At 41.7% G+C, this 23,369-nt stretch overlaps 1 protein-coding gene across 7 annotated transcripts in view; it reads left to right on the top strand.

Moving 5' to 3' along the window:
* The window catches only part of cadpsa (Ca2+-dependent activator protein for secretion a), a 162,760-nt gene extending 142,242 nt beyond the window's left edge, over positions 1-20,518 (top strand). For 5 of the 7 annotated variants that reach the window (XM_029774986.1, XM_029774987.1, XM_029774988.1 and 2 more), the window contains 3 exons: positions 536-643; positions 17,469-17,573; positions 18,339-20,517. In XM_029774986.1, the coding sequence (XP_029630846.1) occupies positions 536-643; positions 17,469-17,573; positions 18,339-18,512 (387 nt within the window). In that variant the 3' untranslated portion in view covers positions 18,513-20,517. Of the gene's footprint in view, positions 1-535; positions 644-17,468; positions 17,574-18,338 lie in introns of all 7 variants that reach the window. The other 2 variants (XM_029774992.1, XM_029774989.1) reach the window with 1 other exon arrangement.
* Positions 20,519-23,369: the final 2,851 nt, after the last annotated feature.

Genomic DNA, 23,369 nt, shown 5'->3' on the forward strand with positions numbered 1-23,369 from the left:
GAGTGTCTTATTTGCAAACTCATTGTCCTGTGTGAATATTTGAGCTGGTATGAGAAATGGCAGCCCTCCTAACAATCTGTTCAGCAGCCTGATCATGTGTTCCTGGCTCCTCTGTTCACTTTGCACTTTCCCAGACTGTTACGGATGATTCTGGGCCAAGTACACATCTCTAATAGGAAGTTCAGTGACAATATCCCATATCTCTGGGTCTATACGCACTGCAAATGAAACACCTCTCCAGAAATGTCAACCATGAACTCAGATTTCTCTGAGATGAAAAGGACAATTTGATAACACTTTAGTGTAATGTTTATTTTAATACCTGTCTGTTTTTCATATGCATGTCTTAAAACTTGACATGACATAACAGTTGATAATAACTTATGTCACTTTGCTGGTCACCATGTTTATTATGGAGTCAACAGAGTTCAGTGCCTTGGTGAGACAATGTATCTGTTTTTCTTTGGCTAATTACTCCTTTTCCCTCTCTTTTTCTCATCTCCCTCTCTCTGTCTCTATGTGGTGTGTCCTGCAGAAGCCTGGGATGGATGTTGCTGACGGTTACGTGACCTTTGTGCGCCATTCTCAGGACATGCTGCGGGATAAGGTCAATGAGGAGGTTTATATAGAAAGGTTATTTGATGTAAGTAACCAATGCCTTCTCCTCCCTTACAGGGGGAGGCTCTCCAAAATGTGATCAAACAGTCTGCTCTGAGGGATAAGTCACATTTTGAACAGCTTTCTGCCTTCTCTTCCACAGCTGTACAAGTAGCGCTCTCTCTCGCTCGTTTGCTCACTCTCTCTCTCTCTCTCTCTCTCTCTCTCTCTCTCGCTCTCTCTCTCTCTCGCGCTCTCTCGCTCTCTCTCTCTCTCGCTCTCTCGCGCTCTTTCTCTCTCTCTCGCTCTCTCTCTCTCGCTCTCTCTCGCTCTCGCTCTCGCTCTCTCTATACACCCCCCTTCCTTTACTTCCAAACCTTCCCTCCGGTCTGAATAGACTATTCTCTACCCTGTGTCTATTCTACTGTAGTGTTATGCGTCTTTTTATGTCTGTTTGTTTGAGACATGCAACACCTTGAGGAGGATTATCTTAAGCAGTGTTCTCTCTCTGTGGGTCAGCAAACAAGGGTTAATCAATTGAAGGCCACACAATACAATGCCTTTCTATAAGATGACTTAATACCATCTTTACATCCCCCTGTCTAGATTCTGTCTTCAGCCGTTAGAATACATTGTGTTCCTCCACTAATTGATTTGTAGGAACAGTAATAATCAGATCAAAAGGTTAGGGTTAGTAGGTTCGGTTATCCTGACCAGTTCTCCCATCACTGCTGATCAGTTCCCTACATTAGACTGTATACAAGACATTTCAAACTGTGTCCAATAAATATTCTTCCTCATAGTAGAGACAAACAGGAAGGAGGGCCTCTGACCCTGGTCTTATTGTAATGAGAGGAGATATAACGAAAGAAAGGGACCGAGAGAAATACACTGTGTGCAAAATTATTAGGCAAATTGTATTCCTCTGGATTAATTTTATTGTTGAACAAACACAATGCTCTCAGTCAATCCAAAATGTTATTGAACCTCAAACCTGAATGTTTAACAAAGGAAAAGTGAGTTTTGTCTTTCTCAGGGAAATATATAAGTTTGCACAATTATTAGGCAACTATTAGTGTGCAGAATTATTAGGCAACTAAATTACAAAAATTATTTCTCTCAACTCACTTGTTTATTCTCAATTTTTAGAGTAAGTGTAACAGATAAGTAACACAAAATGACAATTATATAACATTTTTGGCCTTTTAAAAATATTCAGTGACCAATATAGCCACCCTTATTTTCAATAACTGCCATGAGCCTTCCATCCATGGAGTCTGTCAGTTTCTTGATCTCTTCACGATCAATTTTCGCTTAAGCTGCAACCACAGCCTCCCAAATGCTGTTCAAAAAGGTGTATTGTCTTCCATCACTGTAAATCTCACGTTTGAGATGGACCCCCAAGTTCTCAATTGGATTTAAGTCAGGTGAGGAAGGGGGCCAGGTCATTATTCAGCCATCTTTGAGGCCCTTGCTGGCTAGCCAAGCAGTGGAGTACTTGGAGGCATGTGATGGAGCATTGTCCTGCATAAAGATCATGGCCTAGAATGCTGAGGACTTCTTCCTGTACCACTGTTTGACGAAATAATCTTCCAGAAACTGGCAGTAGGTTTGGGAGTTGAGTTTCAGTCCATCTTCAACCCGAAAAGGTACAACTACCTCATCTTCAATGATAGCAGCCCATACCAGCACCCCTCCTTCACCTTGCTGACTCAAAGTGGTGCCCTGTGTCCATTACTGATCCAGCCACGGGCCCATCCATTTGGTCCATCAAGAGTCACTTTCATTTTATCTGTCCATAAAACCTTTGAAAAATCTGTCTTCAGGTATTTCTTTGCCCAATCTTGATGCTTCAACTTGTGAATCTTATTCAGTGGTGGTCTTGTTTCAGTCTTCTTGACCTTGGCCATGTCTCTGAGCACTTGACACCTTGTACTTCTGAACACTCCAGGTAGGTTGCAGTTCTGGAATACGGTGGCGCTGGAGGATAATGGGTTCCTGGTAGTTTGACGTTTAATTCTTCTCAAGTCTTTTGCAGTTAATTTGCGCCTTTTCTTCCCCATGCGTTTTTTTGCGCCCCAGTTGACTATTCGCAACAAAACGTTTGAATGTCCGGTGGTCACATCTCAATAGTTTAGCTATTTAAAGAGTGTCGCATCCGTCTGAAAGGCATTTTACATTTTTGGCTTTTCAGTATCAGTTAAATCTCTTTTTTGGCCCATTTTACCTGAGGTAATGAGGCTGCCTAATAATTATGCACACCTTGATATAAGGTGTTATTCACTTTCGCCACACCCTCCCTCATTACACAAATACATATCACCTGAAAATTATTAAATCCAATAAGCATTCAACTTTATATGGTTTGGAGTTCGAAAATGTGAATAGAAACAATGATAAGATCAGAATACTCACTTGCCTAATAATTGTGCACGCAGTGTATGTGTGAGTATTAGAGAGTGAATTGTTGAGGGAGAAATGAGAAAAGAGAACACTGTCTTAACCTAGATGATGTTCCAAGCTATTTCTTACCTAAATAATCCTTTGTGATGCATGTTGACCAATTTGTCCACTGCTCTTTTCAAGGGAGGACCTCAGATTGCACCTGTGTGTGCATGTGTGCGTGTGTTGCTTTCCTGAAGGCCTTACGGCATGACCTGGCTTCTCTCTTATCAGTCTTCTCTGAGTGAGCGTGTCTCTTCTCCATGTTTGTTTCTCTTGCTGCTTTGACCTGCTGTTTGCCTTGTATCCTCTTCTCTCAGAAGAGCATTTCTTCTCTGATTATAGCAGAGGCCTCAATCTCTCTCTCTCTCTGTATGTCACTCTCTATCTGTTCTCCCTCTGGCAGTACTGTGGCGTATGAAGGTGTCCTGCTGCACTGCAGGACTCCATTGCTGTTGTCCTTTTCTTGTCGCTCCGCTCAACATGACCAAGGCGTGATACTTCTCTGCTGCTGTTTCTGTGTGTTTAGGCTCAGTGATGATAAAAAAGCATAAAAACGCCCTTGGTTTTTCTGTGTATTTTCCTTTTCCTTCCAACTCTTTCTTTTTCTCACTTGAACCACAATTCCTTTCAACATTTCTTTCAGCTTTACTTTCTAAACCTTTCCAAACACATTTTCTTCTGTTTCTGTTTCCCCCCATTCTCGCTTAGCTATATATTTTGAAATGAAACTTATCTCTCATGTCAAATTTGTTTCAACACATTATGCCCAGTGGCATGATTCAGAGTCAAATAATCTTCCTGTGTAGATCTACTAACATGGCCCATCTCCCTGTAAATTCACCCCATACATACATACATACATACATACATACATACATACATACATACATACATACATACATACATACATACATACATACATACATACATACATACATACATACATACATACATACATACAGTGCATTCAGAAAGTTTTCAGACCCTTTGACTTTTTACGTTTTGTTACGTTACAGCCTTACTCTAAAATGGATTAAATACTTTTTTTCCCTCAGCAATCTACACACAATACCCCATAATGACAAAGCGAAAACAGGTTTTTAGACATTTTTACAACTGTATTAAAAGTAAAAAACAGATACCTTATTTACATAAGCATTCAAACCCTTTGCTATGAGAATCAAAATTGAGCTCAGGTGAGATGATCATTGATCATCCTTGAGATGTTTCTACAACTTGGTGGTAAATTCAATTGATTGGACATGATTTGGAAAGGCCCATAGCTGTCTATGTAAGGTTCCACAGTTGACAGTGCATGTCAGAACAGAAACCAAGTCATGAGGTTGAAAGGAATTGTCCGTAGAGCTCCGAAACAGGATGGTGTCGAGGTACAAATCTGGGGAAGGGTAACAAAAAATGTCTGCAGCATTGAAGGTCCCCGTGAACACAGTGGCCTCCATCATTCTTAAATGGAAGAAGTTTGGAACCACCAAGACTCTTCCTAGAGCTGGCCGCCCGGCTAAACTGAGCAATTGGGGGAGAAGGGCCTTGGTCAGGGAGGTGACCAAGAACTCGATGGTCACTCTGACAGAGCTCTACAGTTCCTCTGTGGAGAACCTTCCAGAAGGACAACCATCTCTGCAGCACTCCACCAATCAGGTCTTTATGGCAGAGTGGCCAGACGGAAGCCACTCCTCAGTAAAAAGCACATGGCAGCCCACTTGGAGTTTGCCAAAAGCCACCCAAAGACTCTTAGACCATGAGAAACAAGATTCTCTGGTCTGATGAAATCAAGATTGAACTCTTTGGCCTGGATGCCTAGTGTCACATCGGGAGGAAACCTGACACCATTCCTACAGTGAAGCATGGTGGTGGCAGCAACATGTTGTGTGGATGTTTTTCAGCGGCAGGGACTGGGAGACTAGTCAGGATCGAGGCAAAGATGAACAGAGCAAAGCACAGAGAGATCCTTAATGATCCTGCTCCAGAGTGCTCAGGACCTCAACCTGGGGAGAAGATTCACCTTCCAAAAGGCAATGACCCTAAGCACCAGCCAAGACAATGCAGGAGTGGCTTCGGAACAAGTCTCTGAATGTCCTTGAGTGGGCCACTCAGAGCCTGGACTTGAATCCGATCGAACATCTCTGGAGAGACCTGAAAATATCTGTGCAGCAACGCTCCCCATCCAACCTGACAGAGCTTGAGAGGATCTGCAGAGAGGAATGGTAGAAACTCCCCAGATACAGGTGTGCCAAGCTTGTAGTGTCATACCCAAGAAGACTTGAAGCTGTGATCGTTGCCAAAGGTGCTTCAACAAAGTACTGAGTAAAAGTTCTGAATACTTATGTAAATGTCATATTTCAGTTTTACATTTTTTATACATTTGTTAAAATGTATAAAAACCTGTTTTTACTTTGTCATTATGAATTATTTGGTGTAGATTGATAAGGGGGAAAAACTATTTTATACATATTATAAGAAGGCTGTAATGTAACAAAATGTGAAAAAAGTCAAGGGGTCTGAATACTTTCCGAATGCACTGTACATACAGTACATACATGCTCCCAAGTGGGTCAGCGGTCTAAGGCACTGCATCTCAGTAATAGAGGCATCACTACAGACCCTGGTTCGATTCCAGACTGTATCACATCCGGCCGTGATTGTGAGTCCCATAGAGCGGCGCACAATTGTCCCAGCGTCATCCGGGTTAGGGTTTGGCTGGGGTAGGCAGTCATTTTAAATGAGAATTTGTTCTCAACTGACTTGCCTAGTTAAATAAAGTTTAAATAAAATGTAAACATTTTAAAATACATACATGCACTCAGCTCTCTCCAGGATTCAAGCACCCCTCCCTCAACAACCTCCTTGGCATGCAAACAACACTGAAGGACACATTTTGACAGCACACAAATGCAGGGATGCTGCCAAATCAGAGACTATTGTTTGAATTACTCTACATTGCACTTGGAATAGTTTAATATTGTAAGTATTACAGTCAGGTTTGGCAACATCTCCACATTCGTAAGCTGTCAAAATGAGGATCAAAGGGTGAGGCTCCCTCAAACTAGTTAGTCTAGGATCAGATCACTTAAAACAAACTGCTTCTTAAAAATTCTACCTTCACCGACACCCCCGATCACACTGTATAGAAGGATCCAAAGCACATGGGGATCATACCACTTAGACTTGATTTGATTGTTTATTTGTTTTGTTCTTTTAATTCCAGGGATAATAATTTATTCTATTACAAATTACACAGTAGCATGTGCTGTTGTCTGTAAACTACATTTGGATCCTGTCGGACAGAAACTTAATGCTTTACGTTAGTCTTGCTTCAGATGCTATTTCTTTTAAATATTTCGTAGGGTAACATTAGTACTTTCTGGTGCTTACTTCAAATAATTCTTACCAAGGGTTAAGTTGAGTTGAGTCGCAACCCACCGTAAGGGTTAAGTTGAGTTGAGTCGCAACCCACCGTAAGGGTTAAGTTGAGTTGAGTCGCAACCCACCGTAAGGGTTAAGTTGAGTTGAGTCGCAACCCACCGTAAGGGTTAAGCGGTAAAAAAACATACAGACCGAAGAATAAGTAAAAAATATAATCTTGTCAACTGAGAGAAATTATGCAGTTTCAAAGCTAATCTTGTGTAATTCCACACATCCTGCCATGGAGCTGAAAGAAAATGGTGCAATTTTATACATTTTGCCATGGAGCTGAGATAACATTTAGCCGTTTTTAAACTAATGTGTTCTTATGCGCAAACATTATAACAAAATCAATGGAGGATTATTGAAAAATGTATAAGTCCATTATCTTTTCTACATACTTTCTATTTGGTTTTAGTCATTTAAGTTTACGCAGAAATAATTGTTATATCCCGAAAACGTATTTCCCATCCCGCGACCCACTTGGACTCCTGCCCACTATGTAATGGTTCTTGTTTTGATGAATTATTAAAAATGTTAAGGTAATCATGAAGTTATTACCATTTTACTATGTTATTTATCAGACAAAAAAATGAACAAGTCAACAGCCAACTGTAAAGTTAATTGTAATCAAAATGACTTTATGTTGGCTAAATACTTTCTTACCCCCCCCCTCCACCAATCCAGGATATCCATTTTCATATGAAATTGAGTTTCATTTGAGGTGTTTTGATGGCATCCCATAATAGATGGCTGTGAAGATTATCAGGAGACAAGATTTGAATTCTATTTGATAATAATAGAGACAATTTAATAGATGAGGATGTTGACCTTATAAAAGGACCTTTTGGCCTGAACATTATTATTACTCTGTGTCCTGCTGATCATAAGGGGATTATTTTTGAAATCACGCAATGCCTGCAAACTAATATCCCTTATGTACATTTCACACATGCAGACCAAAACCAAATTCTAAATTCTCTCTTCTGTCTTTTGATCTTCCTTTGACCGGTAATGATTTGTGTCCCCACGTTTTGTTAGTAGGATTGGTACCCATTAGAATAGAGCCAACAGACCAAGGAGCCAACAGACCAATCAGAAGGAGCCAACAGAAGGAGCCAACAGAAGGAGCCATTAGAAGGAGCCAACAGACCGATCAGATGCGTGGTGGGCATGTCTTAGCCCTATAGAGCAGCCATACTCAACAGGGGGAACACCATACTGATCCGGACCCAGAACGGGGTCAATACGGACCATGGGTCCCGACTTAAAAATACAATTAAAATAAATTAAAACAATATTTTTTTTGGGGGGGGGGACTCAGTCTGGCTTTCAACTTAATGCTGTTGAGAGTTGTAATTGTAGAATGCACAAGGTGCAATTTCAAATGTTGTAGTACATGGGCAGTTTTCCTCTTATGTCATTCACTGACAGACCTTAGAGAGCTATTTATAACCTGTCAGAAATGGCCAGATGATTAACTACTAGCCCATTTTAGCTAGATAGGTAAGTTAGGCTAATAACATTTTGTAGTTATGTGCCCAGGGCACTGGTGTTCCCCCTCAGCTTCATGGCAAAATGTGTAGAATTGCAGGAAATTACCTTTAAAACAAAACAACAACAAAAATCTACACCAACAAGATGGGTGTGAACCGTTTGAACAGTTTGGGGTTGCATAGATTGCAAGGTGGGGGTTTGTTACTTTGCCAATAAATGACAATACCCATTCGGACCTTTGCCATCTAGGAAATTTGTGTGACCGCACCTTCTCAAATATTAGTTGAGTTGAGTACCCGGTTAGGGTCAGATTTTAGTGTGAGGGGTGTGACTAGGGCCCTTCCTAAGGATCCATTCTAATACCACCCTCAGCCTTAGACCTGAGCAATGGCTGAGGAGTAACTCCATAAAATGTTCCTTCGGGGAAAATATCTGTTTTCAATTGTTCTCCCCTACCCTAATCCCTTGGGTCTTAATGACATTTAGTCAAGGGGTTTGGTGTGTGTGTGTGTGTGTGTGTGTGTGTGTGTGTGTGCGCACGCGCGCACGCAGGGGCCAGTTGATCGGAAGGCATACCTTATGTCGCCTCAGGGTTAATTAGAGTGGAGACATGGATTTCTCCAAGACATCATTAGATGTCATATCAGCCACATTAAGGTTGTGTTTAGACAGGCAGCCCAGTTCTGATATTTTTTCCACTAATTGGTCTTTTGACCAATCACATCAAATCTTTTCACATCAGATCTTTTTCAGAGCTGATCTGATTGGTCAAAAGACCAATTACTAGAAAAAATATCAGAACTGGGCTGCCTGTGTAAATGCAGCCTAAGGCGATTACATGGATATGGTTCACTTTATTTAAATATGTGTCAGCAGCACTGCCTTTAGCCCAGGGTGCCGTTTGACAACAGACTGACCATATGGGTATACATTAGTGTGTTAAGAAAACAACAACCCCCAAGAAATGAATTAGGATAGGAGGCATATTAGAAAGTGAATAATGCCTATGTTGTGACATAGATTGGAGAGCAGAGGGGGGGTTTGTAAAACATAACATTATTTGAGGATTTGACCTCTTCTCTGTCAGTAAAGATTGCTGTCTAGGCACAGCTCTATAGCTCAATGTGCAAATGCCAAGAGGGTAAAACAACTTGTTTTTTTTAATTGTTATTGCATTCAGTGAGAAAAATACTATTTGATTCATGCCATTTTTACGTACCCCAATCCAATCTTTCTGTGATTGCTTTAATAATACAATTTTGTTTGTGAAATTGAGGCTTGAACAGGTGTGTGTGTGTGTGTGTGTGTGTGTGTGTGTGTCCTCACATGTATGTGTGTGTGTCTATGTGAGTGAGTTTTTGTGTGTGGGGAGAGTGATGCGGGTATTATTCAACAGTAATGATTAATCTTGCAGAACTGTTCCTAAAGTACAGATGGCTTTTGTGATGTGCTGTAGGTTTTACAGAGGACAGATTTTTCCAAGCTGCCTAAGCAGCACCAAATTGTATGCAGCGATAAAGAGATGATACTCGCAGTCAGATGGCTAAATTTGTTAAATTCAGGGGCAGGGAAATGGGGAGGGGAAGGGGGAGAGGGAGGAATGAAGCGGGATGAGAGCGAGTTTGTTTTCCTCCTCCTCCTCCTACTACTCTTTCTGGTAGATCTTGAACGAACAGCTGAAGAGATGAAGATTAAAACAGCTGTGCTTAACGTAAGGGCTCATCGACTTAATGCAGAGATCATTGATTAAAAAATACATCTCTTTAGCCGGGGCCAAATCCAGCGCTGCACTGATACGCTAGCTGCCTGGTGTGGGCCTCCAGCACCAGGGAACAGAGAGAGAGCTGCCTGTGGTGGGCGCTAGGTCTAGCTGTTCCCTGGCCAACCACAGCTACACAGATTACACGGGTCAATTATACACTTAATCTGCCTCCTGGGGATTAGGGCCCAGCTCATTGATTGATTTGAAGTATTTCCGTTGACCTTGGTAGTTATCAGATCTGCGAGATTGCACTTTATGACTAAGTTAAAACGCTTTAATCGCCACGCAGCAAACTAGTTTATGGCTGGCGGGGGCAGCGGAGGGGAGGGTGGGAGGGGTTAGATTGAGATTGGGATTGGGATTGAGGATTGCGCTGCTGCTTCCTACTGTTTCTGTTGCTGCTGGTTTGTGCTCACGATGATGATGATGATGATGATGATGATGATGATGATGATGATAAGGATAACTGTGACAGACCTGATGCAATACCACCTCACTGTCCCAAACACTTGACCACTTTACAGGCTCTGGCCAAGCGCAGAGCAGAGCCAAGTGAACAGTTTAATCAACTTGAGCTTCTTGTGCAGCATGTAAAGTAAACTGTGGCAGGGTGGGTCAGGCAGACAGAGAGGGCCAGGGCCAGGGCCAGATGAAGGATAGCTGAATAGAGGGAAGGAAGGAAGGTTTTAATGAGACCTAGGGTGAGGACCCTGAGTTGTTTCTATGTTGAAGAGATTACTTAATTTCAACGTTAGATATACAATGTCTTATTTATGTATTTATTTTTACAATACAATTAATGTAAAGATGTAAAATGCAATTTCTCGGGACAGACATGGCTGTTTGTATATTTAGACATTAAGTGTGAAAAGAAAGTACACTTGGTAGCACTTTATAATAACTCCACGTAATAAAGCATTTATAATGGATTAGTAAATAGTCAATTCATAATTGTTTTATCATTAACTGTACAAATGTAAAAGTATTAACACCTTTTAAAGTATTTAATAATTATTCATAAGATCATTCATAGGGTGTTTAATATAGTTCCTTATAAACCAATTGCTAATCATTAGTTAAGTCTTTTTGCGTGGCCCCATTTAAAGTGTCGGCTATTTACAGTGTATTCGGAAAGTATTCAGACCCCTGACTTTTTACACATTTTGTTACGTTACAGCCTTATTCTAAAATTGATTAAATACATTTTTGTTCCTCATCAATCTACACACAATACCCCATAATGACAAAGCAAAAACAGGTTTTAGAAATGCTTGCAAATTTATTAAAAATAAAAACAGATACCTTCAGCGTTCAGACTCTTTGCTATGAGACTCGAAATTGAGCTCAGATGCATCCTGTTTCTATTGATCATCGTTGAGATGTTTCTACAACTTTATTGGAGTCCACCTGTGGTAAATTCAATTGATTCAACATGATTTGGAAAAGCACACACCTGTTTAATTGCGCCGACAGAGATGGTCGCCTCACTTCGCGTTCTTAGGAAACTATGCGTTATTATTTTTTTTTTTATGTATTACTTCTTACATTGTTACCCCAGGAAATCTTAAGTCTTATTACATACAGCTGGGAAGAACTATTGGATATAAGAGCAATGTCAACTTACCTACATTACGACCAGGAATATGACTTTCCCGAAGCAGATCCTCTCTTCGGACCACCACCCAGGACAATGGATCTAATCCCAGCAGCTGACTGAAAACAACGGCGAAGGAGAAGGGGCAGACGGAGCGGTCTTCTGGTCAGGCTTCGTAAACGGGCACATCGCTTACCGCTCCCGAGTATACTACTCGCCAATGTCCAGTCTCTTGACAGCAAGGTAGACGAAATTCGAGACAAGGGTTGCCTTCCAGAGAGACATCAGGTTGAATAAGGTTGTAATGTAACAAAGTGGAAAAAGTCAAGGGCTCTGAATACTTTCCAAATGCACTGTATACTTCATAAATACTTTATAAATGATTTGAACTACTAGTGTAATTTCTCACAGAAGATTGACATGCCATTGGTAGACATTCCAGCAGTACCTGATGCTGCTTAAGGTCTCAAAATGGCCCCTAAAACATATCAATGGTTAAACAATAAACTCACAATACATTGGATGCTTAAGAAAATATATTGAACATTTTATTCCAAAGCAGTCACACTGTTGTAATAAAGTTTTTAGTCTGAGAATGCTAACATAAGCGTTTCATGGCAGTGACTTTTCTACCAAAACCAAAGTGTGGATTGCAGTCCTTCTTTAGAGTAGTCTAATCTCAACCCAGAAATATGAAACTATTTAACATTTGAGTTCTTGTTAGAAATGGGAGTTCCGGTTTGCGAACTCCACGAAAAAGGTAACTCTCAGCCAAAAAAGCATTATATTAAACGTCTTATGAATGGAGTAATGAATAATAAATGATGAATAAGCTATTTACTAATCCATTATAAATACTTTATTAGATGAAGTTATAAAGTGCTACCCATGATTTAGCTGCTGTTGTTCTTCACCATCCAGTGTTTAATGTTGGAGAATTAGTTTTTTCACTTTTACAAATGAAATACTGTTTTGGCCTTATTGAAGACTATACTATATTCATGTCATGCTATATTTTATTTATTTAAATGTTTTGTTTAGTGCTGTTGATCTTTATCAGTTGGATTAACTTCATATCAAATTACATCAACAAAAAGAGAAGCGAACATGTTTACTATTAAAACAAAAGCATAATTTACTCTTGGAAAATCTACATTGTCACAAATTTGGTTGAAGAAATGTGTTTATGGCTTAGGGGGATGAGGACATGTTAACATAACGCAGGCTATTCTTAAGATATTAAAAAAACATATATGTAATAATATAATAATATCTGCTATTTAGCAGGTGCTTTTATTCAAAGTGACTTACAGTAGTGCATGCATACGTTTTAATATTGGTGGTCCCAGCGGGAATTGAACCTGCAATCTTGAAATTGCAAGTTCTGTGCTCTACCAACGCAGCCACAGAGGACCACTATGATGTGTTTTTTCCATGTAAACCCATGATCTCATTATGTTGATATAAACCAATAGTGAAAAGAGTCTCTAGAATGGATGATGAATCTGAACAATAGTAGGGTAGAATAAAAAAAGACTAAGGATAACAAACAGGTAGTATATTGATTCACTGTGACTGTTGAAAATATGTCAAAAGGTTTCGCTTCCTTTTAATGAAGCCTGTAAGCAGCTTAGACTCTTTATAATTACTGAGGGAGCATTTTGTTTCCATCCATCTACCCTCACTGTGATCTCAGACTCTGGCATAAATCCCTTCTGACTTACCCCAGAGGGCCAGAGGTCCATGTCAGTGGTCAAAACCAAATGAGGGCAGGAATGGATGAATAACATAAGATGAGGGAAATGGAAGTTAAATGAAGCTGTCTTATGTTGAGTGGGACAAGTCCCACTGTTCGGTGAAGGGGGGTGATCGGGTTGGTTGATCACACATACATTACATACACACACCATTTTCTCTCTCTCTTTCTTGCTTTCTCTCTTTCTTTCTCTCTCTGTGTCTTTCTTTCTCTGTTTCCCTCTCTTTCTCCCTCTTTATCTAAAGGGAGGTATGGTGGCATTTGTTTGATTAACTTGTCTGACAAAAGTGACAGCTGCTTGCGGGTGCGTGTGGATGAGAGGCTCAGTGCGGGTCCCTCTTTGTACATCTGTCAGCGGAGAGGCAGGGGAAAACGGTGAAAAGAGACAAATTGGTCCCGAAAGGCAGGCCATTCACCTTCTGCACCCCCTCTCCGCCCCCCCGTCCCTCCTTCCCATTCAGGTGCTCGGCGGGATCCTCAAGTGCTTGCTGGCTTATTCCATTTCGCTCCCCCTATAGAGTCTGAAGCCCACAAGTGTTTTACCCGTCATTCTGAGCCCCTCAATCCGCCTCTAAGCGGCCTTTTGTGAGGAGAATGGCTCACTTTGCTCAGACCGTGGCTCTGTTTTTTCTCCACTGAGCTTTTCTGTCCTTTATTGTGTGTTTACTCAATGACGCTGCGTAGTCCATAATTCCAACCGTTTCGTTCCTCACAACAAGCTCTTTCTCTCTTTTTTTAACCATGTTTTTGTAAATTACTCTCTTATTTGGACACTGTAATCAGTTCAACTGACACTCACTAGTGTAATGTGACTGGTGCTTTTGTGAGAGACTCGGATTTCAACAGAAAACAGTTCAGAAACGATTGAGTCCCTCTCGCTTGCTTCCATTTGATATAAACATTTATGTTAGCCTTGTGTTAGATATGCAAAGAACATTTATTGTTAACCTGATTTATTTCAAATTTATTTTAAAGAAAGACTGATTATCATAGCGATCTAGTAGTGGTTGGGCACACACAGAGGATTTTTGTTCCACTTAAGGTTGCGCTGAAGCGTATGAATTGTTGGATGGGCTCTCCTTTGTACAGGCGGCACAATCAGAACAGTTTGAAGCCCATAAGCTTGCTGAGCCTGAAACTTTATTTCAATTCTGCCATTCAGAGCACTGCGCTCCCCGAGGTTTAGAGGAGTAGAAAGGAGAGCGGTTAGAGCAGAGCGCAGGGCGCTGGCAGGATCTGAGGGCTACAGCAGTGGCGGTGCTCTCCCAGCGTGGAGGGACATGGTTAGGGCCGTCAGCTTCCTGTGAAAGGACTGACTACCCCTGGGGTCAGCTTAGCCCTAATGGGGGGGAGACGGGGGGGGCGAGGGGACCTGGGGGTCACCGGTGTGGGTTACTATGGTAATTGAGTTCCGTCATCAATGGGCCTCCTCTCATGAGCTATAAAGCAGACAATAACAGGCAGGCAGCAGCGGTGAAAAGCAAGCAGGTAGGATTACTCTGCCCCTTTGTCGTAAGTGCATAATGTCTTGTAGTCAGATTTAAAGACTTCTCAACCCCCGGGTCCTCCCCTCAGCCGCCCACTGGGGGGCCTAATTTAGCGGCCCGAGTTGCCAGCTAGACCAGTGTGGACAGCTCTTTTTAACCACTAACAAAGCCCTGCACTAGACATCCTGGCCAGGAGTGCTGGAGAAAGGTTGTGACTTCGATCGGCCCTACCACTCTTTAATGGATTTTTTAAGAATGTTTGGTTTTCATTTTAAGGAGCTTGGAGAGTGGAGGCGTACTAATGTGAATGTGTGTGTGTGCGTGTGTGTGTGTGTGTGTGTGTGGGGGGGGGGAAAGTAGTGGTGCATTATGTCTCTCTGAAACACAGCGACCTCCCCTCTCCTTTAGAACTAAGCCTGTCGCTTTGCATTAGCATTGTCGCAGCAACAATCATCATTCCATGCCTCCCGCTAATTGCAGACACAGCTGGGTTCCAGCAGGACACCTACTATACACCCCAGCCTCGCACCAACCAGGCCCAATCTGTGGAGCACTGACACACACACACATACAGTACACTCACTCCTACTACAAGGTCCCAGCCCGCTCAGACCAGATCCAATCTGGTATGTAGCACTGACACACACACACACACACACACACACATTACCACCAGCAAGGGCAGAAAGAGGCAGAGTCGCAGGTTGCTTGTAATCCCCCTGTACCCCCCATGGAGGGCCCTGCCTCTCCTCCAGCATTCCTGCTTTTTTGTGATTTTTGGGGGCCCAGCACAAAGGCCTAAGCCGACCCCTTACCAGTCCTCTGTCCCAGCCTCGCAAAGGAGGGGTGAGGACCCATGAGGTGTGTGAAAGCAAAGGGAGGGTGTTTGTATATGCATGTGTGTATGTGCACGTATGTGAATGTATTCATGTGTGTGTATTTGTGGGACGGGTGTATGTGTGTATGCATTGGGATACAAGGGGAGGGGTGTGCAGATTTGCACTGAATTCTGTTGGTTGCCCCCCTGCCAGGCGTTATGGCTTCCTGTAACATGTCAGATATGAGTGTGAACACCAGGTTCAAGGCCGGGTGTTGTGTGTGGTGGTGGTGGTGGTGGTGAAGGGGCATGGGGAGGAGGTTGGTGTTGCAGGGGGCAGGAGGTCTCACTGCCTCCCAGCTCGTCACGCCAAGGGGGATGGGTCCTGCAGATGTTCATGTATGTATGTGTGTGATGAAGCAGTGGAACTCCTACCCGTACGCACACGAACACACACAAGCACACACAAAGACGCACAACCCCCCAAAACCTCCATTATCCAATCCCTAATATCAGAACTCGTTAGAATGTCACAGATTTTGTCCCTGTTGGGTTTTGACATTATTTATTCAGAGCCATATTACATGTGTTTTGGCTGTCAGCTATTGCTAGCCTCCTGCTGATCCCAATCGAGCCTAAAAAGAGTGAGTGCCTGGGTGTGTTCATCTGCTCTGAGAAATTGGTTAGGGTTTGTTAGTCTGTTCATAGTTGAACAAAGCCAGAGTGCCATCACTGTTCATTTCACAAGCCTGGCATCAGAGTCCGTCTGTCTCCAAGTTTCCCTTGAGCACACACACACACCCACACATATATATATCCCACTACTCCTCATTTCTGCTTCGCTGTGGAATGTGGTCAACTCAAGAGAAACCTCTTAGAAGCTTCTGTTTGATATGAAATGTCATATTTGATCATAAATGACCAGTGTTCTCTAGAAGATGACTGAAGGTTATTATCAGAACTGAGACTGGGAAGGAGAATGTGACAGAAGAGTGAAATAATGGTTTCAAGTAATAATGGGTGGGGGGAGTGATGATATAACCCTATTCAGAGGTTATGAAAGTGAGTGAGAGAGTTGAGCAAAGATAAAGAGAGGAGAGCATGTGGAGGCTAAGGCTGACAGGGAGAGATGGAAGACCGGCAGAGGGAAAAGATGAGAGTGTGGGAGAGAGAGAGAACAGTCACTCCAGGCCTGGCCTCTAGATGGGGGGTCGTGCTTGGGCCGAGATCACAGCCCTGCTGCCATGGCGATACCTTCACAGGCACAGAGCGGCAGAGAGGAAGCTGCTGCAGTGATACACACGCAGCAGGTCACCACAGTGATTCAGGCCTTTATGTGGTACTCTTACTTACCCTAGCACAACTCCAAGGAGTAGCTACATCGTCACCTCGTGGAGCAGGAACTGAAGATGTGTATACTGTTGTCACTACTGGGGTATGTTCACTTGAAACGTTAAGTAGCTACTGATACCTACTTTCTATTGAGCTCCCTGATAGAACATTTTCTGTGTGGACTGAAAAATTGTTCTCATATTTCTTGAGTCTTTTTTGTACATGTGTAAAAAGGACAGTGCAGAAGGCCTTTCGTTGACAGAGTGAATTTCAGCAACGCAAACTCAGTCACCCCAGATATGTCCCCCTCCTCCTCGCTTCTCTCTGACTGTTGAGCACTGGTCCACTCTAATTAGCATCAGCCTGCTCTGATCATTACCAATCAATTAGACTTCAAACAGGACTCAGCCCACAGATAAACATCTGGAGCCTCTCGGCTAGCTTCTCCGACTAGCTGCTCCGGTTATAGAAGAACTTCTTCCAGTTTACTCTCCCCTCAGCTGAGAGAGGGAGACAGCGAGAGGGAGTCAGTCAGAGGGGAATGAGTGAGTGAAAGAGACAGAGAAGGAGTTGTTGAGATGGAGAGAGAATGAGAGGGGGATAGAGATGAGAGGAGAAAGACAGAGGGCCTGAAGGAGTGAGCGTGTAAATTCCGATGAAATGCTGGTTCTGCTCTTTTTCTGTATTCTGGTTGTCTGTGTGTGCACGTGTGTGTGTGTGTGTGTTTTGCTGGAGAATGCTGTGTTTTTGTGTTGCAGCAATGGTACACCAGCACCATGAACCTCCTGGGTACGTGGCTAACTGACCGGATGGACCTGCAGCTCCATGTCTACCAGCTCAAGATCCTAATCAGAGTAGCCAAGGTAAGACAGGCTCAGCAACCAGGGCCTCCCAAACCAATTGGTCATTAATTCAAAGTTATATATATAGATCGTTCGATATCACAATCAAGTATTGTAGAATTCCAACATTTCTCGTCTTAATCTGTGACCTTTATTAAATGTGTTGTGATCTACCTTCTCTTGGGTTGATATAAAGCCTAGTACTGACAACAATTGGTTCTCTGCCCTGTATTAATATTTCAGTGTGAGCAGTAACAAGTCCTACCAGCATAACATCACGTCACACATTTATTTCTGTTCTCTGAGAGACTTTCTCCCTATACATGCAGTAGTGACTGGTGAGGGCTGATCACTACATGCATGCATGGGATCTGGGCTGACATGCAACATATCGTTTTAGTGCCTTGTGTATTGATGATTTAGTACACGTGTCTTTTGGGAAAATGCTACTCATGGGTAATTTGCTAAAGGTCTAAAATATTGTGAACAATTAAGTGTCCTCTTCTCATTGTGTCCGCTGCATTTTTACTGATATGAAAACTCAGGTTAGGTGAACACATTGTAATACCTGTCTGCTGTCACCTGTCTAATTCTTTAATGATTCAGATGGAGAAAGGAGATGAGGAAAGGAGGCCACCCTAGACAATCGAGATGTACCCAAACATTGCAGTGCATTCCTGGCATCATGTCCTCTCTTGCCTTAGCAACTGACTGAGAATGCTTCCTCTGTGTGCTAGTCCCAACCCTGACCAGTGTTTTTATTCTCTTGGGGGTTTGTTCTTCCAGAAAAAGTACCGTGACTTCCGGCTGCAGGGCGTCCTGGACTCCACGCTGAACAGTAACATGTATGACACGGTGAGGAACAGACTGACCCTGGAGGAGGCCACGGCGTCGGTGAGGGAAGGAGGGATGGCGGGCATATCCATGAAGGACAGTGATGAAGACGATGATGATGTCTAGATCAACATCACGGGATGAAGGAGCCATTCGCATCCGTCTAAACCTGTGAATCAAAGCATGTACTGTACCTACCAACTGTGTTATTTTTCTCTGTCAGATAGAAATACCCACAACGGAACAAAAATACAAATTAATAACTGAATACAGAAATTATAAAGATATTAGTCATTAGAATTTTGAAATATATTTAATTGTTTAACTAAAGTGTAGGTGTTTTATGAAACAAGTTAGCGGAGATTTCTGGCTCATTCTTCTAAATTCACTCCTGAATGTTCCTAAGCAATATGGAGAACCATGTGTATGTGGTGTTGAGTACAATGATTAGGGGTAATGCTTGGTGTGTCCATGTTGAATGCAAACCTGTTGAGGCGCTTTGTTAACGTACTGTGAAAACAGTAATGGTACATCATTGTGAGGAGGAGAGTAGGACCTATTGTTCTTATTCCTCTCTACTGGCTAAAGGGAACCAAACCACAGTCAGACAGACAACCTGTTTGTATCTAGGTTACAATACATTATAAAACGTAGCTATCCGTCCTCTCTTAACAACATCGATGTTGAATTGACTTTTGTCGACTGAATTCAGTACTACTACAAAAATGTTCCCTCACTGGTAAAACATTTAGCCTCCTTTTTTAAACAATGTCGTTTTTTTTTAAATGCAATATTTTCATTGTTTCATTGTTATATCTTGTGGATGTATTTATTGATCATTTTATGTTTCAAATGTATTTATTTTTTAATATATATATCTTAGTAACAGTGAGCTCCAAAAGTATTGGGACAGTGACAAATGTTTTGTTGTTTTGGCTCTGTACTCCAGCACTTTGGATTTTAATGATTCAATGACAGTGAGGTTAAAGTGCAGACTGTTAGCTTTAATTTGAGGCTATTTTCCTCCATATCGTGTGAACATTAATGTAGAAGTGTTAAGAAACATATTATACTCTTATTTACAAGTCATTGTATTATTTCAAATCCAAAGTGCTGGAGTGCAGAGCCAAAACAACAACACATTTGTCACAGTCCCGATATTTTTGAAGCTCACTGTGTATAATAGCACTCAGCACAAAAATATTAAATCACAAAGGGAAAAGAGACTTTCTTCTGTGTCCCCTATACTTCAGCCATTCCAGGAGATATTTCCACACTTTTATATCTGGATTGTGAGAGATGATGTATGCCAGTCTTTTCTCTGCCGTTGATGTTGTTTTCTATATACACACACTCTGCATTGCCCCGTGTGCAGTTACTGTATGTCCCAGGTATCCTCACAAAAAGCGTTTTTGTTCTCTGTGTAAAGTTACTGCTGGAGTCATTGTGCTTCTGCTTTACGGGAGGCTACAAAACTGGTAGCCTGGTCCCAGATCTGTTTGTGCTTTTGCGTTCTCCATTGTCATTGTCAAACCAATTTCCTAAGCAGTTGACAAGAGAGCAGAAACAGACTGGCACCCAGGCTACAGAACTGGGGCCAACAAAATAAAAATACATCTGTACAAACATACTGCTTTTTCATGTGTCTTTGTTGTTATTGTTTTTATCTTGTGAAGTCCTGGAAATTGAAGTGACACTTCAATAGTAACATTACTTGTAGGAAATGTAACTAATCTGCCCATACAAATTAATGTAAAGAGTTATGTAGAGAGTTATGTAAAGAAAAACATTCAAACTGATGAGGTTAACAGATTCCCTGAACCTGAATGCACAACACATATTAAAAAACATATTTAAAAAACCCTGCCCTTGTAACCCCTTGTCTACCCCCCTTCCTGCCACAGTAATGTCCTAAGAAAAGAGTCTGAGATTAGTGTGTTGGATTAAAGCATCACTCATCTTCAGAGTTTATATTACAGCCCAGAAGAAGATTGGAAGAATGGCCAAAGATGATATGGACTTTGCCAGATCTCCACCAGATTAAAATTATTCTGCAAAAAAAAGTAATCAGGGCCAAGATGACAGATATCAGTAAAGTCAAGGGGATTAAATTTAATAAAGCCACAAATTAAAAGAAGATAGATATTTTTAATTATTTCAGAGAAGAAGGGCGAACAACAAATCCTTCTTAGAAAAATGGACAAAAACAAGATTTAGACCCAGTATTGTGGGAATGAGGTGATTCAAAACAAAAAAACAAGCAAATCATGTGTCTTACTCGAGAACAAGCCTATGGTCTGGATGAAGGGTGAAAACATATTTTGTCATTGCAGGGAATTGAGAGTAGAAATGAGTTGTACAAAATATGTCAAATGACTGAATATGGGGAAGGTGTATTATCAGGGAAAATCATCAGGTAATAATTGTGTGTGTAGAAAAAAAGAGATGCATTGTTTTCAATTGCAGTCTTGTCACAGTCCCTTCTAATGTGTCCTGCTCAACTTGTGACCATCGTAGGGGGAAAGAAGACATGTACGTGTTCCTTGGAGTCTTTTGCACAATCAAAATGTAAAAGGTTATTTCCGATTGAGTAGACCAGTGGCAACCCGTCATTCAGGGCATGTTATTTTGTTATTTTGTTATTTTGTTATTTTGTCCCATTTCAGTTTGCAAACAATGTCAAAACAAAATATCATTGAGTTAATAAAGCCGCATACAAACATGGTCTCTTTTTTGCTTTCTTGAGTAAGGCAGCTCCAAAATGCAGGTGTTTCAGCCTAGCTCAGTGCTTTCTGTAGTTGTGGGGCAGCCAGCGGAAAATACGGAGCGTACTGTAGGGGTTGGTAATGTTCTCTAGTTGTGCCACGATTGGCTTAGTGTTCTGTCACTCATAGGGACACAACGTCACCGCAAAATCTTGGGTGCTGAGCTCGGGTGCTGACATAGAGTTACATTAGAAGTGCCCATCCAAGAAGATTCAAGGTTATTGGCCACAGATAAAATGATGTCAAATCACGTTATATCTACCGTAGGTTTGATTGGACTGATTATGTAAACATCATACTTTCAAAATATTAGCTAGCAAGCTAGACAAGCAGTCATCTTCATGAATCATGTCAAAAATCTACTAGAAAATCCTTGTCATATGAAGAGAAATTCTAGATAAAATGTATCGTTGATCATTGGCCATTGGACACAAATTGTGGTCCAAGTCTGGGTTTAAGGGTTTCTTTTCCAAGCTTAAAAGGATAAACATTTAACACCATGGGCCAGAAAAGGTTGAATATATTGGCCATTCTGTCAATCCAGCATGACTTCTGCGGCATTCAAAACAACTGGAAACTCGGAACTGGGAAATCTCAGACTTTTTTGAGTTCAAGACAGCTTCGACTGCGAAAATACGTTTTGAACGGTCATCCAACTCGGAATTCCAAGCGGGAACTCGGGCCTCTTTCTAGAGCTCTGAGTTGAAGATCACTGACGTCATGATTCGACCTTGATTCGTCATGATTCGACCTTGTTTTTTTCAGAGTTGTCAGTTGTCTTGAAAGCACCATAAATCCAGTGAATGCCAGAATTTGATGACAAAGTTTGCCCACAAGGACCACCGTGCCACCTTCCTGTTTAAGTGAGCACAGCACAACAACGGTGAGTCCAAAAATGTATTGTATGCTGCTGCATAAATTATGTAATATGCCAGGGAGATATGTATATTGTAGCTAAGAAAGTAATACTAAGTGTATGTTGTTCAGTAAGCTGTTAGTAGCTCCTGTGCCTCACCCTAATCATTTGGTCCCTTTCACCCTCATAACTTAGCCTACTGTTCTGACTTGATGGTGCACATGTTGCCTATAGCCTGTTTTAGAGAAATGTAATCATTGAATATTGTAAGAGCTTTCATTGTCTGCTTATTCCCCTTTTATTTATCCTACGGTTCTGATTTGGTGTACAGGGAGAATACTGTAAGAACGGCCCATGTTCTGAATTCTGTCTGAAGAAATAGTTAGATGTACTACGTCCGTCCTAGCACACTCATCATTCAATCAATCAAATGTAAAATAAATCACATAATAATCAGTGGTTGTAGATGGTGCAACAGGTCAGTACCTCAAGAGTAAATGTCTGTTGCCTTTTTATAGCCGAGCATTCAGAGGTCGAGACAGCAAGTGTGGTAGAGAAGAGAGAGAGAGTCAAAAACAGCAGGTCCGGGTCAAGGTAGCACGTCCGGTGAACAGGTCAGGGTTCCCTAGCCACAGGCAGAACAGTTGAAACTGGAGCAGCAGCACAACCAGGTTGACTGGGGACAGCCAGGAGTCATCAGGCCAGGTAGTCCTGAGGCATGATCCTAGGGCTCAGGTCCTCCGGGAGGGGAGGGAGAGAGGGAGAGAGAATTAGAGTGAGCATATTTAAATTCACACAGGAAACCAGATAAGACAGGAGAATTACACCCAGATATAACAGACCCTAGCCCCCGGCACATAGACTATTGCAACATAGATATTGGAGACTGAGACAGGGGTGGGTCGGGGGACATGAAAACTATGAAATAATACATATGGAATCATGTAGTAACCAAAAAAGTGTGAAACAAATCAAAATATATTTTAGATTTTAGATTCTTCAAAGTAACTACCCTTTGCCTTGATGACAGCTTTTGCTTGGTAAGTAACTCCATTGTATATTTGGCCTTGTTTTTTAGGTTGTTGTCCTACTGAAAGGTCAATTTGTGTCCCAGTGTCTGACGGAAAGCACACTGAAACAGGTTTCCCCCTAGGATTTTGCCTATGCTTAGCTCTATTCTGTTTATTTTTCTCCTAAAAAATAATCCCTAGTCCTTGCTGATGACAAGCATGTCCATAACATGATGCAGCCTCCACCACGCTTGAAAATATGAATAGTCGTACTCAGTACTCATGCTTTGTATTCAGGACATGAAGTTAATTTCTTTGCCACATTTTTTGCAGTTTTATTGCAAACAGGATG

Source organism: Salmo trutta, chromosome 14 (assembly GCF_901001165.1).
Source record: "Salmo trutta chromosome 14, fSalTru1.1, whole genome shotgun sequence".
In the NCBI taxonomy this organism is placed as follows: Eukaryota; Metazoa; Chordata; class Actinopteri; order Salmoniformes; family Salmonidae; genus Salmo; species Salmo trutta.